Consider the following 12,763-nt stretch of genomic DNA (forward strand, 5'->3'; position numbering starts at 1 on the left):
AATGAGAAGCCTGTGCACCGCAAGGAAGAGTAGCCCCAGCTCGCCACAACTAGAGAAAGCCCGCTTGCAGCAACGAAGACCCAATGCAGCCAAAAATAAAATTAATTAATTAACTTTAAAAAAATGCAGGCTCCAGAACTCTTCCCCCACTTCCCCTGAATCATTATGCAAATTTTAACAAGATCTGGGTGATTTACATTTACATTCAAGTTTGAAAGGCTTTGACCTAGAGTTTGCAGATTCCTTCCAGCCAGGAACAGGGTTCTGCAGAGCTGAGCAGGCAGTTGAGGCGTACAGGACTTTGGGGATGGGAAATTAAGGCAGAGATTCAAGTCATCAAACCAGGGTACCCAGGGCCCAGTGGTCCCGTGGTAGGATGCTGCACTTTCACTGCTGAGGACATGGGTTCAATCCCTGGTCAGGGAACTAAGATGCTGCAAGCTGCGTGGTGCAGCCCAAAAAAAAAAAAAAACCACAAACAAAGAAAACCCCCCAAAATCCAGGGTGCCGAGAGGTGATGGCTGCCTTCCCCCACCCTTGCTCGCAGGTGTTTGCCCACTTAAGCCATTCTCTGGGGTCTGAGGAAGGCATATGGTTTCCCAGCGAATCATCTAATCATGGAAACTCAGTTTCCTGCTGCCCACCCTGGATGGCAGTCTCTTTTACAATCATCCCGATACATGTCCCAGCAGCCGTTGCAACGAACATCGTTGTGGTATGACGTAATTGTTCATGACTGTAGTTCAGAAAGTTCTGCTGAAGTTAGCCTTCTCGTTCCTTCCTCCCATTTGTCCTGGTTCTACCTCCAGAAACACATCAAGTTTATTCCTGCTTTGCACTGTGTGCAAATACTTGAACCCAGTTTTCCTGTACCACCATGTTCCTCTCCAGGCTAAGAGACCTCTCTATCTGGGACGCCTTCCTTGGAAGCTTTCGTTCTGGTTCTCCCCCTTTACATCCTGCAGACATTTCCATTAGGGAAGGGGAATGCGATGGATGTAGCGGAAGCCTGCAGAGTCTGGCCTGTCATTAAAGGGACTGGGAGCCCCTGCCCACCACCGGCTGCCAACAGGATCTTGCTGTCATCTTCCATTCTAGATCACGAGGAACAAGAACTCCTTACCATTAGATATTGGGAACCCCTGCTCTTGGGGGCTTATATCTGGTCTGTCATCCCTGACATAGGGTGGGGACAATGGAATGGTGGCCTAGTCTGCCCCCTTGCTAGGATGACACACTTCCCTTTACTTCCCTTTCTGGTGTTCAGACCCATCATATGTGCCTTGAGGCTGGATATTATATCGTTCCATTTTGGGGGTGCCCCTTTCATTATAGCCGGAGGAGAAGGGCTAGGTCACTCTCATTTGGACAGCAGTACACCTACTGGAGTTTTACATGCCTTCATACCAGCTTTAAACTGTGCTTTCTCATCGTGTGATGGGCTGATAGCTGTGATGTTCTACTTCATGGCAGGATGTTGGATTCTGTTAGACATCATGTCTGCACGTTGGGTACCAGTTGCTCTGTACACTTGAGTCATATTTTATGGAAGGTGTAAAAGACTTGCAAAGAGCTTTGTTTTTCAGGCCTCCACCAAGGGTATGGTCAGTTTCTGCAGTGCAGAGCGTGCTCTCAGCCCCGCGGTGGAGACTACAGAAGGGTGTGACGTGGTCCCACCCAGGAAACTTGGCAGTCTGATTTGAAAGGCAGGGTGCATTCCAGTTCAAATCCCATGGCTAAAATAAAGTTATATAAAATATCATAGTAGAAATTTCTTAAAAGCCTACCCTGAAGTCTTTACCTTTTTTTTTTTTTTTTTTTTAATTAGAAAGACAATGAGCACATTTCAAACATCGACTCTTCATACCTGGAGTCTCTGTTTCTATCCTGTCGCAGGGGAATTGTGCCATTTCAGGCGGGTTCACAAAACTACGAGCTGAGTTTCCAAGGTAAGTCTTTGTGTTTGGCAGTGGTGCCTGTTGCTGGAATCCGGCCTGTGGCATCCGCGTGGGAGTGGGAATGGAGTAGCCCGGCGTGCTGCGCTCAGGACCCGGGTTCTTTCTAGCAAGGCAGGCAGTTCCGTGGGTGGGAGCCAGTGGCGGTCAGAAGACCTGTCCTCTGGAGCCTCGGCTCTGACGCAGAGTAGCTGGGGACAGCACCGAGCACCCTGTAAAATGGGGGCATTGGATTACGTGGTCTCTGGGGGTACTTCCGGCTCTGCCATTCTTAATTTCTGACTCTAGGTGGGCTGCTTCCCAGACTGAGGCAGAATTTTCAGGTGCTGATGATCGCAGTAGAGACCTTGGGCCTGTGGGTGCCTTCTGAGTTTTATTTTATTTTATTCATTTATTTATTTATTTTTAAATTTATTTATTTTATTGTGTTTATTTTTGGCTGTGTTGGGTCTCCGTTGCTGCGCGCGGGCTTTCTCTAGTTGCGGCGAGCGGTGGCTACTCTTTGTTGCGGCGCAAGGGCTTCTCATGGCGGGGGCTTCTCTTGTTGCGGAGCACGGGCTTCAGTTTGTGGCCCGCGGACTCACTGTGGGATCTTCGCGGACCAGGGCTCGATCCCTGTCCCCTGCACTGGCAGGTGGATTCTTAACCACTGCGCCACCAGGGAAGTCCCCCTTCTGAATTTTAGAACCTTGCTGTTCCTTTTAGGCTTCATCATCTAGGTCAGTGGTTTTATCCATCACCTTTTCTAAAGACTTTGCCTTCCGCCATGTTTATTTGAGCCTCCATAGGAAGATTTTCTGGTTACCTTCTACCCATCTGTCTGTTGTGTTTAGTAAAAAACCAGGGTAGAGACTGCTCTCCCTCTGAATGTACTGTCCCATCGGCTGCATCCGTGGGACACCCCCTGCGTGTGGTCAGATACTTGCCTTTCCAGGACCCAGCCCTATAGGTGCTTTGAAAGAGGTAAAGGAGATTTTGTCAGGTCTTTGACATTCCCAGGTTGTACCTGAGATTTGGGTCCTGTACCAGTTATGGTGTGTTAAGTCATATAGCTTTGAAGGGCCATTATACCAACTTCTGTGGAAAGCAACCTGGCAATACATATCAAGAGATATTAAAATATGCTTGCTTTTTTATTTTCTCAGGAATCTTTCTAAGGAAATAATTCACAAGAAAAAAATAAGCTATAGGCATAAAGGTCTCTGTTAAAGCCTTACTTATAGTACTGAAGTAGAGGAATAGCTTGTGTACCAGTAAGGTAGTGACTGAACACATTAAGGTATTAAATTTCAGTGGAGTATTGGGCGGTTGTTAAAAATTATGATTATGAAAACTGTGCAGTAAAAGCAAAATTTGATATTGTTAAATGAAGAAGACAGAACCCCAAGTTTGTATTTCTTGTACTTTTTGGTTTTTATGTTATATTTAAAACAGAAATGAATTTTTTAAAAATTTAACGTGCATGATAAGTGCAGGAATGTATGCATGTGCACCAAGACTAGACGGCAATAGAGAAAAATAAAAATCTCCTCTGTTGGATGGTCAAATTAAAAATGTGCTTAAATTAAAAAAAATTTTTTTGGTGGTATTCTCTGTGGTGAAATGTGGTGGAGAGGTGAGAACCAATATACCTTGTTCCTGAGTCTGAACAATTTTAGCTCCATAATTTTGTTCACTTGGTTCATAGAAACCAGTTCAGAGAAGTTTGCAGTGTTCCAGACTACTTTCTTTCTACTTCTTATTTGCTCTTATTCATTAAACTAGTATTAGAGTCTCAGTTGTGTGTTAGGCCCCGTTCTGGATGCTGGCAAACCAGGCAACTTCAGAAACTAATTACAGCTGCGGGGAAATTGAAGCAATGTGAGGAGGCAGAAAGAGGATGGAGGAATCATGGGAGAGAGCCTGCTTTTATCTGAGGAGGAAACTTTGGAAGGGAGGGGGCAGCCCATGCACATGGGAAGGAGGTGTGTAAGAGATGAGAGAAGACGTTGAAACTTAAATATTTTATGAGCTGGAAACCTCGAGAAGGTTTTGAGCAGGGCTGTGGCATGATCTGATTTGCTCTTTCTGTCATTGTTTGTTTTGTTGATGTTGATGTAAAACTGTACTGAGGCGTAATTGCTGCAATAAGATGCACCCATTTTAAGTGTGCAGTTGGATGACTGCTGACGAGTGCAAATACTATTCTAATCAAGATCTAGAACACTCCCATCGATCCAAAAAGTTTCCTTATGCCCCTTTGCAATCGGTCTCTCCTCTGCCACCAGTTTACTTTGTCACTATAGATTAGTTTTATCTGTTCTAGAATTCCATATACATAGAACCTTGTAGTGTGTACTCTGCATATGACTCTCTTCTCTCACTCAGAATACTGTTTTTCACTCATCTATGTTGTTGCATATAGAGTAGTCCTTCCCTTTTCACTGCTGAGTAATATTCCATTGTAAGGATATACCATGGGGCTTCCCTGGTGGCACAGTGGTTAAGAATCTGCCTGCCAATGCAGGGGACACAGGTTTGAGCCCTGGTCCGGGAAGATCCCACATGCCACGGAGCAACTAAACCCCTGCGCCACAACTACTGAGCCTGTGCTCTAGAGCCCGCGAGCTACAACTACTGAGCCCGCACGCCTAGAGCCCATGCTGTGCAACAAGAGAAGCCACCGCAATGAGAAGCCCACGCACAGCAACCAAGAGTAGCCCCTGCTCGCCACAACTAGAGAAAGCCCTCACTCAGCAACAAAGACCCAACACAGCCAAAGATAAATAAATAAAATAAATTTTAAAAAAAATGGATATACCATGGTTTGTTTAGCCATTAACCTGTTGATGGGTATTTGGGTTGTTTTCACTTTTTGGTTCTTGTAATAATGCTACTAGGAACATTCAAACGCAAGTTCTCGTGTGGATGTAGCTTTTCATTTCTCTTGGATAAATACTAAGGAGTGGGATTGTTGGATTGCATGGGCAGTGTATGTTTAACTTTATAAGAAACTACCAAATTGTTTTCTAAAGTGGTTGCACCGTTTTATACTTTCACTAGCAATGTACGATGATTTACTTTTTAAAGAGCTCATGCTGCCTGCAGCTTAGACTTAGGTGTACAACATGTGTGAATTGAAAATGACATTTCACATTTGAGGAAGGAAAAAACTTCTAAGATATAGCTACCACATTCCAACCCATAATCGTTGAAGCCTGTCATGGGTGACGTAATCTGGCTGCCCTGGCTCTCTTTACCACCTGACTTTGATTTAAAGATTAGATTAATTCAGGAGTGCTCATTTACCTCTTTGTTTTCTGGGTCTTATACTAAGGGCAGTGAAGAATACAAGTTTTTATCATGAGTAATTTCCATCCAAAAGGATTTTCTCGATTCTTACATGTACAGTTGAGTCATGAATATTTGCTGTGTTACTAGCCTCTGAAAAATAACAATAAATCATTTCCTAGGACTGATTCTTGATTTGTGTTTTGTTTTTTCTGTCTAAAGGGATGATTCAGACAAACATAGCTTCCAAGACCCAAAAGGATATCGTCAGAAGGCCGACGTTTGTGTCTTACTGGGATGTGGAGCAGGTGAAACATGGACAAGTGTGAGTGTCTGGAACGCTGCTTGCCGGCACACGTTTGAGATGTTAACACGTTGACCTCGTTGAGTCGCTCATGAATCTGGACCCTGTTTTCTGAAATGTTCCTGCTCACATAACACTGCAATTTCCTTTTGCTTTAACGATGAGTGAGGTACTTGCTAAGCGGTACAGCATGACTGAAAGAATTCTAGAGCAGGAAGTCTGTCTTTCCCTCCAATTCCTGGGGGACTTTGGGCAGATCTCTTACTCTGGGCTCAGCTTCTTCAGCTGGGAACGGCTGGTTGTTCCCAGGAAAGAATCAAATGCACAATTACTGGGTTTTTGTTTTGCTATGGGTTCTTCTGGATATCTTTAGTTTTGTTGAGTGCATTTATAGGGGTGGGAGGCTGAGAAAGAAATGGAGAGAAAAAAAGGGATGTGGTAGCTGCCTGAGCAAAGGCTTTGGGGAAAGATAAAGTTGATGAAAGGGGATTTGTAAAGGAAATTTTGCTGTGGGGATTCAGTGTGACGCCTCTGTCTGCTCATGAAACCCAGTCAAACCTACATTGCTCATGAACATTTTTGGAGTTGGATTTTTTTTTTCCTGGGTGATGAGTGATTATGTGAAACAGACGTCGAGGCAGGTGTGAAGTCTGTGTTCTAATTAGGTCCTTTTGGTTGTAAGAATTAAGGTATTCCATGGAAACGGGAAGTTACAAAAGGGATAAACGTGGTGTAGTAGGGAAAACAACGTTTTACAAGCCAAGGCTGGGGAGCTGAGCTCTCTGAGGGCCTTAGGACCGGGAGTTGGGTCCAAGTGCTGCTTTAGGGCCTGAGCAGCCTGGGGTCACAGATCGTTGCCTGTGACCAGGTTAACGGCCGGACTCTGGAGCTACATGTCTAGGCTCAGCTTCTGCCTGCTGCTTATTAGTTGTGTGCATTTGGACAAACTAATCACTCTGCATCCCCCGCATCTGTAACATGGGCTTGATCCTAGTACATTTGTCAAGTATATCTTAGCTGCTTTTCTTCTTATTCTTATTCCCCTGCTAAGAGACTCAGCAACCTTATCTGTATCTATGTGCATATCTGTCTTTATATCTCCTAAGACTTTTCTCTGGCTAATGCTTGATAATTTTAACCTCATTATTCCAATCTTTTTTTTTTGCGGTGGTACGCGGGCCTCTCACTGTTGTGGCCTCCCCCGCTGCGGATCACAGGCTCCGGACGCGCACAGGCTCAGCGGCCATGGCTCACGGGCCCAGCCGCTCCGCGGCATGTGGGATCTTCCCGGACGGGGGCACGAACCTGTGTACCCTGCATCGGCAGGCGGACTCTATTCCAATCTTTATATCCCTTCAGCTGTACCTTCTGCCGCTACTACCCAATTTTCTCTGAATTTCTTAATTCCAACTCCCAAGAATTAGAATCGGATCAGCCTAGCCAGCTAAGCTTCCCTCCAGTTCTTTTAACATTCAAATGAATAAAGTAAAAATATCGCAGTGTTGAGAGGCGTCAAGTACACTCCCACCTGTCTCCCCTAGCATAATCCTCCACCTCTTCCCTCCCCTCCACAAATATCAGCTCCTCAAAGCTCTTGAAATATTCTGTATGATGAATGGTACGTAGTGATACTAAATAGTCAGCTAAGTGAGTGAGTGAATAAAATGAATTGAGAAAACTGTTCGTGGGCGGCTGTGGAGAGAACCAGCTTGAATCTTCCTGTCATGAGCCCAGAGGGGACACACTGCTTTAGGACAGACTAAGGGCTGTGAGTATTATTCTGAACAGCCCAAAGAGAAATGAACTATAGCGTTGTTGATGAGCACCTTACAACGTATTAATTGAATTTGTTCTGCACTATACTAGCATAGTATGGAAATCAGAGCTTAAAATATAAATTGGGGCCAATTTCTTTCATGCCAAAAGAATCTTCATTTTACAGAAGGCGGTATTTTTTTTTTTTTTTTTTTTGCGGTATGCGGGCCTCTCACTGTGGTGGCCTCTCCCGTTGCTGAGCACAGGCTCTGGACGCGCAGGCTCAGCGGCCATGGCTCACGGGCCCAGCCGCTCCGCAGCATGTGGGATCCTCCCAGACCGGGGCACGAACCTGTGTCCCCTGCATAGGCAGGCGGACTCTCAACCACTGCACCACCAGGGAAGCCCCAGAAGGGGGTCTTTAAAGAGTTTTTTTCCTTAAAGCATTTTTAAAAATTTAATTTTCTCATTATGGAAAATTTCAAACTTAAAATTGTACAATAAATCCCTATGTATTGTACATGTTAGTAGAGAACACCCACGTGTATGGTTACTCTGAAATACAGTTCATCCAGGAAAGGCAGGATTCTTTCCCGTATACCCCTATTTTAGTGTTTATCACTTGACAAAGAAACTGTAAGACAAACTTAATGCTAACACATTAGGACCTTTGAAGGTTAAGCAGAAATGTAAAAAAGAGTCAAGGCTTTTACATTTTAAATCAATGGGAAAATAACAATTTACCAAATTATGAATGATTACCACCTTTTTTAAAAGCATGATTACTGATACGTGTGTACTAGGAATATGCAGGGATGTAGTCCAAAGAAGATACAAAGGGGAAGTTTTCTGAGGAACCTCACCTTCGTTGAAGTTAAGCACAGAAGGTGATTTGGGCACATGAAACGGGGAGCCAGGTGAATTTCTTTCTGTCTTGTTTGCAGCCATCAGCAGGTGAGGACCCAACCAGAGCCTTTCACCTCGGTATTTAGTCCTCAACGGGGCACGTGCACCTCATCCTCAACTGGCTATGAGGTACTTGGTTTTTACTTTTTAGTGGGTGAATTGTTTAAAGATGGGACAAAGTACTTTGCTACAAATGTGTGTATTTGAATGAATGAATCAGTGAAGGAGTGAGTGAATCGCTTCTGCAAAACCCTTGAATCAAGATGCAAAGGCTGACATCTAAATGGTGATTGTGTCATGTGCCACTTTCCCAGAGAACAAGTCTTCTCCAGGGCACTCTGTTTCCAGAGTCCAGGCATACACGATCTCCTTGGGATAGATCCTGACAACAAACTTGTAAAATAGATATTCGATTCCCTACCTTACAGATGAGAAAACTGGAACTCACAGTAAAAGCGACTTGTCGTTAGTTGGAGTTAACAAACAAGTTTCTATGGGAGTTGAAGTGTGCCTTACCTCATCACCTCGCCTGCTTGAGGCGAGACTCTTCCTGGATCATTTAGCCTCCACATCAGACTCCAGCTTTGGGTGCAGGCAGCTCTGCTTGGGCTCCTTGGGTACCTCCAATGCCTCTGCCCCTGCACTGGCCTTAGGCAGGGAACTCACCAGGTCATTGGACTAACTAAGTCACACACCTGGGGATGGGGTGGGGACGCTCCGTTTGCCTTCAGGCATAATGCTCTGTTAGCCTGAAGTCAGCCTGAACAGACGGGCTCCATGCCATCTAGTTCATCGCCGGAATGGACTGCCAGATGTGGAAGGCCTCAGCCAGCTTATCCCGTCTGCTGTCAGAGGCCTGGCAAGGGTACTCCGTGGCACAGGCAGCCATACATGTGGACATATCATGCCTTAAATGTTTCCTGCTTCACACTCATATATTTTTAAATTTTTTTAGTTGTTTGAGATCAATAATGACTCCCTGGAATATGCCAAAGTGAGTGAGCATTTCAAAGCTTCCATGAAAAATTTCAAGATTGAAAAGATAAGGAAGATCCGGAACGCAAAGCTCTTGAAGGCTTTTGAGAGGTTGGTGGCCACATTATCAGGTGTCTTGACATAAAGTTTGAATGGATTAGTGAAGATCTGTCTTTTAAGATTTACATTCACTGGTTCATTTTAGTAGTCAACAGTTTCTTCAATCTCTAGTTGTGTTTTCGTTGTGTCCACTCAAGCTTCTCTCTTTCAGCTGCAGCTTTCCAATTAAATGCTTTCATGTGTCTATCATTTAAAAGTTTTCATATATTTCTTTTTTACAGCTGTTGCCTTAATGTTAGTAGCTCCATTCTGAAAGCTAGCAGAATAAAATTTTAAGATGATTAGACTTTAGTTGGGATTAATGTTATTAACGGGAGCGGAGGAGGAATGTTCCCGATACTGAGTCTCACATTTCTTATATTAGGAAGAAAAAGGAGATGAAGAGAGACGAGCGAATCCTATTTTGTGCAGTGAGACGCACCCATGTGGAGTCTGTCTGTGCGAATAATTTTGACTGGGTCATACATGGAACTTGTGACACCAAATATGGAAAAGGTTTGTATGGGATAGAGAAGCCGAACTAGTAGAAACCATCGCTCAGGCTCTACACATGCTCCTGTTATGAGATATATGTAATTATTTTGTATTAACCAGCACATCCAGGCTTTTACAGTCATGGAGAGAAAATAAGCTCATGTTAACCTGAAATGTCCAAAGTAGAGTGGGAAATTGCCGTGGGACTTGATCACTGCACCTTAGCCCTGCTTCCCTCCTGTCATTTGTGGTTTGTGGGAAGGGCAGGGCGGGGAAACCAAGGCATCTCATACATCTTGCAAGGTACTCCCCCTTGTTGATGACTTTGTCTACCATTGCTACTCAGTACCGGCCATGGCTCTTCCTGACCTATGCCCATCCTACTGCCACTGCTAGGTTCTAATCAAAGATGGGAGATGAGGCCTCTCCCATCTCAGGCCACACCGGTGGTCACACAAAATCTTTTCAGCTCTTTCTTTTTGTTCCTAAATTCCTTCATGCAACTCAAAAACCAAAAACCCAAAAGCCAACCAAACAAAAACCAAAGAATCACTCATCTTTTTTTCTTTCTTTAAAAAAATTTTTTTTTTGGCTTTCCTGGTGGCGCAGTGGTTGAGAGTCCGCCTGCCGATGCAGGGGACACGGGTTCGTGCCCCAGTCCGGGAAGATCCCACATGCCGCAGAGTGGCTAGGCCTGTGAGCCATGGCCGCTGAGCCTGTGCGTCTGGAGCCTGTGCTCTGCAATGGGAGAGGCCACAGCAGTGAGAGGCCCGCGTACCACAAAAAAAAAAAAAAAATTGTTTTTGGCTGCGCTGGGTCTTCGTTGCTGTGCACGGGCTTTCTCTAGTTGCAGCGAGCGGGGGCTACTCTTTGTTGTGGTGCGCGGGCTTCTCATTGTGGTGGCTTCTCTTGTTGCAGAGCACAGCCTCTAGGTGCGTGGGCTTCAATGGTGGCAGCATGTGGGCTCAGTAGTTGTGGCTCACAGGCTTAGTTGCTCCTTGGCATGTGGGATCTTCCTGGACCAGGGATTGAACCCGTCTCGCCTGCACTGGCAGGCAGATTCTTAACCATTGCACCACCAGGCAAGTCCAAGAATCACTCATCTTAAGGGAACAAGTAATAGTTTATCACATTTTCAAAGGGGGCTCAACTCATATAACTAAGATTAAATTCAATGCCCCCCCCAAAAGCAAGAAGCCAATCAGTCAGTGAACAAATATTTTTGAGTGCCTTCTATGTGCTACATGCTGGGGACACAGTGGTGAACAAGTTAGACATGCTCCCCCCCACACCATTATTTTACATAATTTAATGATTGCAAATGTTCACCTGCTGTAGATGAAAAGAACAGGCCCTGTGGACACCTGAACAGGTTGGAGAGGTATTCCTAAGAACAGGTGGGGTTCACCAGCCTCATAGAGTCAGGAATAATTGGTCCAAGACATGGCCACGCAATAGACTTGACCCCAGGGCAGGGGAAGCTAATGAAGGGTTTTAAGCTGGGGAATGACTAGATGAGCATTTCTTGAGTTTCTTAAGTTTAAACACATCACTAATACCTACTGAGAAATGTTTGGAGATAGCGGAGTAACCATCTTGAGTGAAATATAACAGGTGTGACATTTAAACCCATCAGTTTCCCATGAGTCTCTTTTTTTTTTTTGTGGTACACGGGGCCTCTCACTGTTGTGGCCTCTCCCATGGTGGAGCACAGGCTCCGGACACGCAGGCTCAGGGCCACGGCTCACAGGCCCAGCCGCTCCGCGGCATATGGGATCTTCCCAGACCGGGGCACGAACCCGTGTCCCCTGCATCGGCAGGCGGACTCTCAACCACTGCGCCACCAGGGAAGCCCTCTCATGAGTCTCTTATGTCAGAAGTCAAACAAATATTTCTCCTAGAGAATGGAAATACGGTGTATATATATATACGTGTTCCCGGGTCTTGGCCATAACTGGCTCTACTAGTGACATTCTTGGATGCTTCGTCTGTTTCTCCTCTTTTATGAACAGAAGAGTGCTGAAACGCTCTGAAATGTATTTGGATGGCTTGACAGTGTTACTCACTGGCTGTCATTCTTCCTTTAACTTGGTGAAAGGGGAGAGTTGTTCGTGGCCAAGTATACGCCTTTGTGTAGCATGGATGCAAGAGGCGAGGAGGGTGCCTGCAGTTCTCTGGACGTGCAGGGTGTTCCTCAAGGAACCTTTCCCCATGCCACTCTCCCTTGTGAAGGTCAGGGAGGGGTCCTGCTCCTTGGCCTGTCTCCTGTTACATGGAATTAGGGGGTGTTTTTGTTCTGTTTGTGTTTTCTGTGTTTTTTTTGTGTTTTTTTTTCAGCATGCGGGCCTCTCACCACTGTGGCCTCTCCCAGTGAGGAGAACAGGCTCCGGACACACAGGCTCAGCGGCCGTGGCTCACGGGCCCAGCCGCTCCGCGGCATGTGGGATCTTCCCAGACCAGGGCTCGAACCCGTGTCCCCTGCATCGGCAGGCTGACTCTTAACCACTGCGCCACCAGGGAAGCCCCTGTTTGTGTTTATTTTTAATGTTGGCTTTCCAGTCCTGCCTCCCATGATGCTGTTAATACGGTCTAGACAGACTGGTATGAACCACTGGGCCCATAATCTTGAAAACATCAGGCAGTTATCTTAAAAGAGGCCAAGGGGCAGATCTCAAAGAGATGGCTACTCTCTGAGGGAAAAAAAAAGAACCCCTGTTGCACACGTGAAACCCCTCTGGATAGGCTGTTGTCTGTGTAATTTATACATGATTATGTGTAAGAGGTGGTAAGACATGCCTCGAAGGATAGAAGGGCTCTGGGTTACATCTTGATAAACTGGAGTTGGAAACCAGGCATGTAACAGGACGTAGAGGAGAAGAGTGGAAGGCAGGTGAGTAAGCAAGTTCCTACAGGCTGGAAGGTGGCCCAGAACTGATCAGACTGGATTGAGGAGAAGAACTGCAGCAGTTAGGTGAAAGCCACCCACCTTAACAGCAGAGGAGAT

At 45.5% G+C, this 12,763-nt stretch overlaps 1 protein-coding gene across 1 annotated transcript in view; it reads left to right on the plus strand.

Moving 5' to 3' along the window:
• Positions 1-12,763, plus strand: part of ZC3HAV1 (zinc finger CCCH-type containing, antiviral 1) — a 67,037-nt gene that overhangs the window by 45,679 nt on the left and 8,595 nt on the right. Inside the window, exons 8-12 of the mRNA XM_030853950.3 lie at positions 1,829-1,949; positions 5,448-5,550; positions 8,229-8,319; positions 9,146-9,276; positions 9,650-9,780. Coding sequence (XP_030709810.2) covers positions 1,829-1,949; positions 5,448-5,550; positions 8,229-8,319; positions 9,146-9,276; positions 9,650-9,780 — 577 coding nt within the window. The remainder of the gene's footprint in view (positions 1-1,828; positions 1,950-5,447; positions 5,551-8,228; positions 8,320-9,145; positions 9,277-9,649; positions 9,781-12,763) is intronic.

This window comes from Globicephala melas, chromosome 9 (genome assembly GCF_963455315.2).
Source record: "Globicephala melas chromosome 9, mGloMel1.2, whole genome shotgun sequence".
Lineage (NCBI taxonomy): Eukaryota > Metazoa > Chordata > Mammalia > Artiodactyla > Delphinidae > Globicephala > Globicephala melas.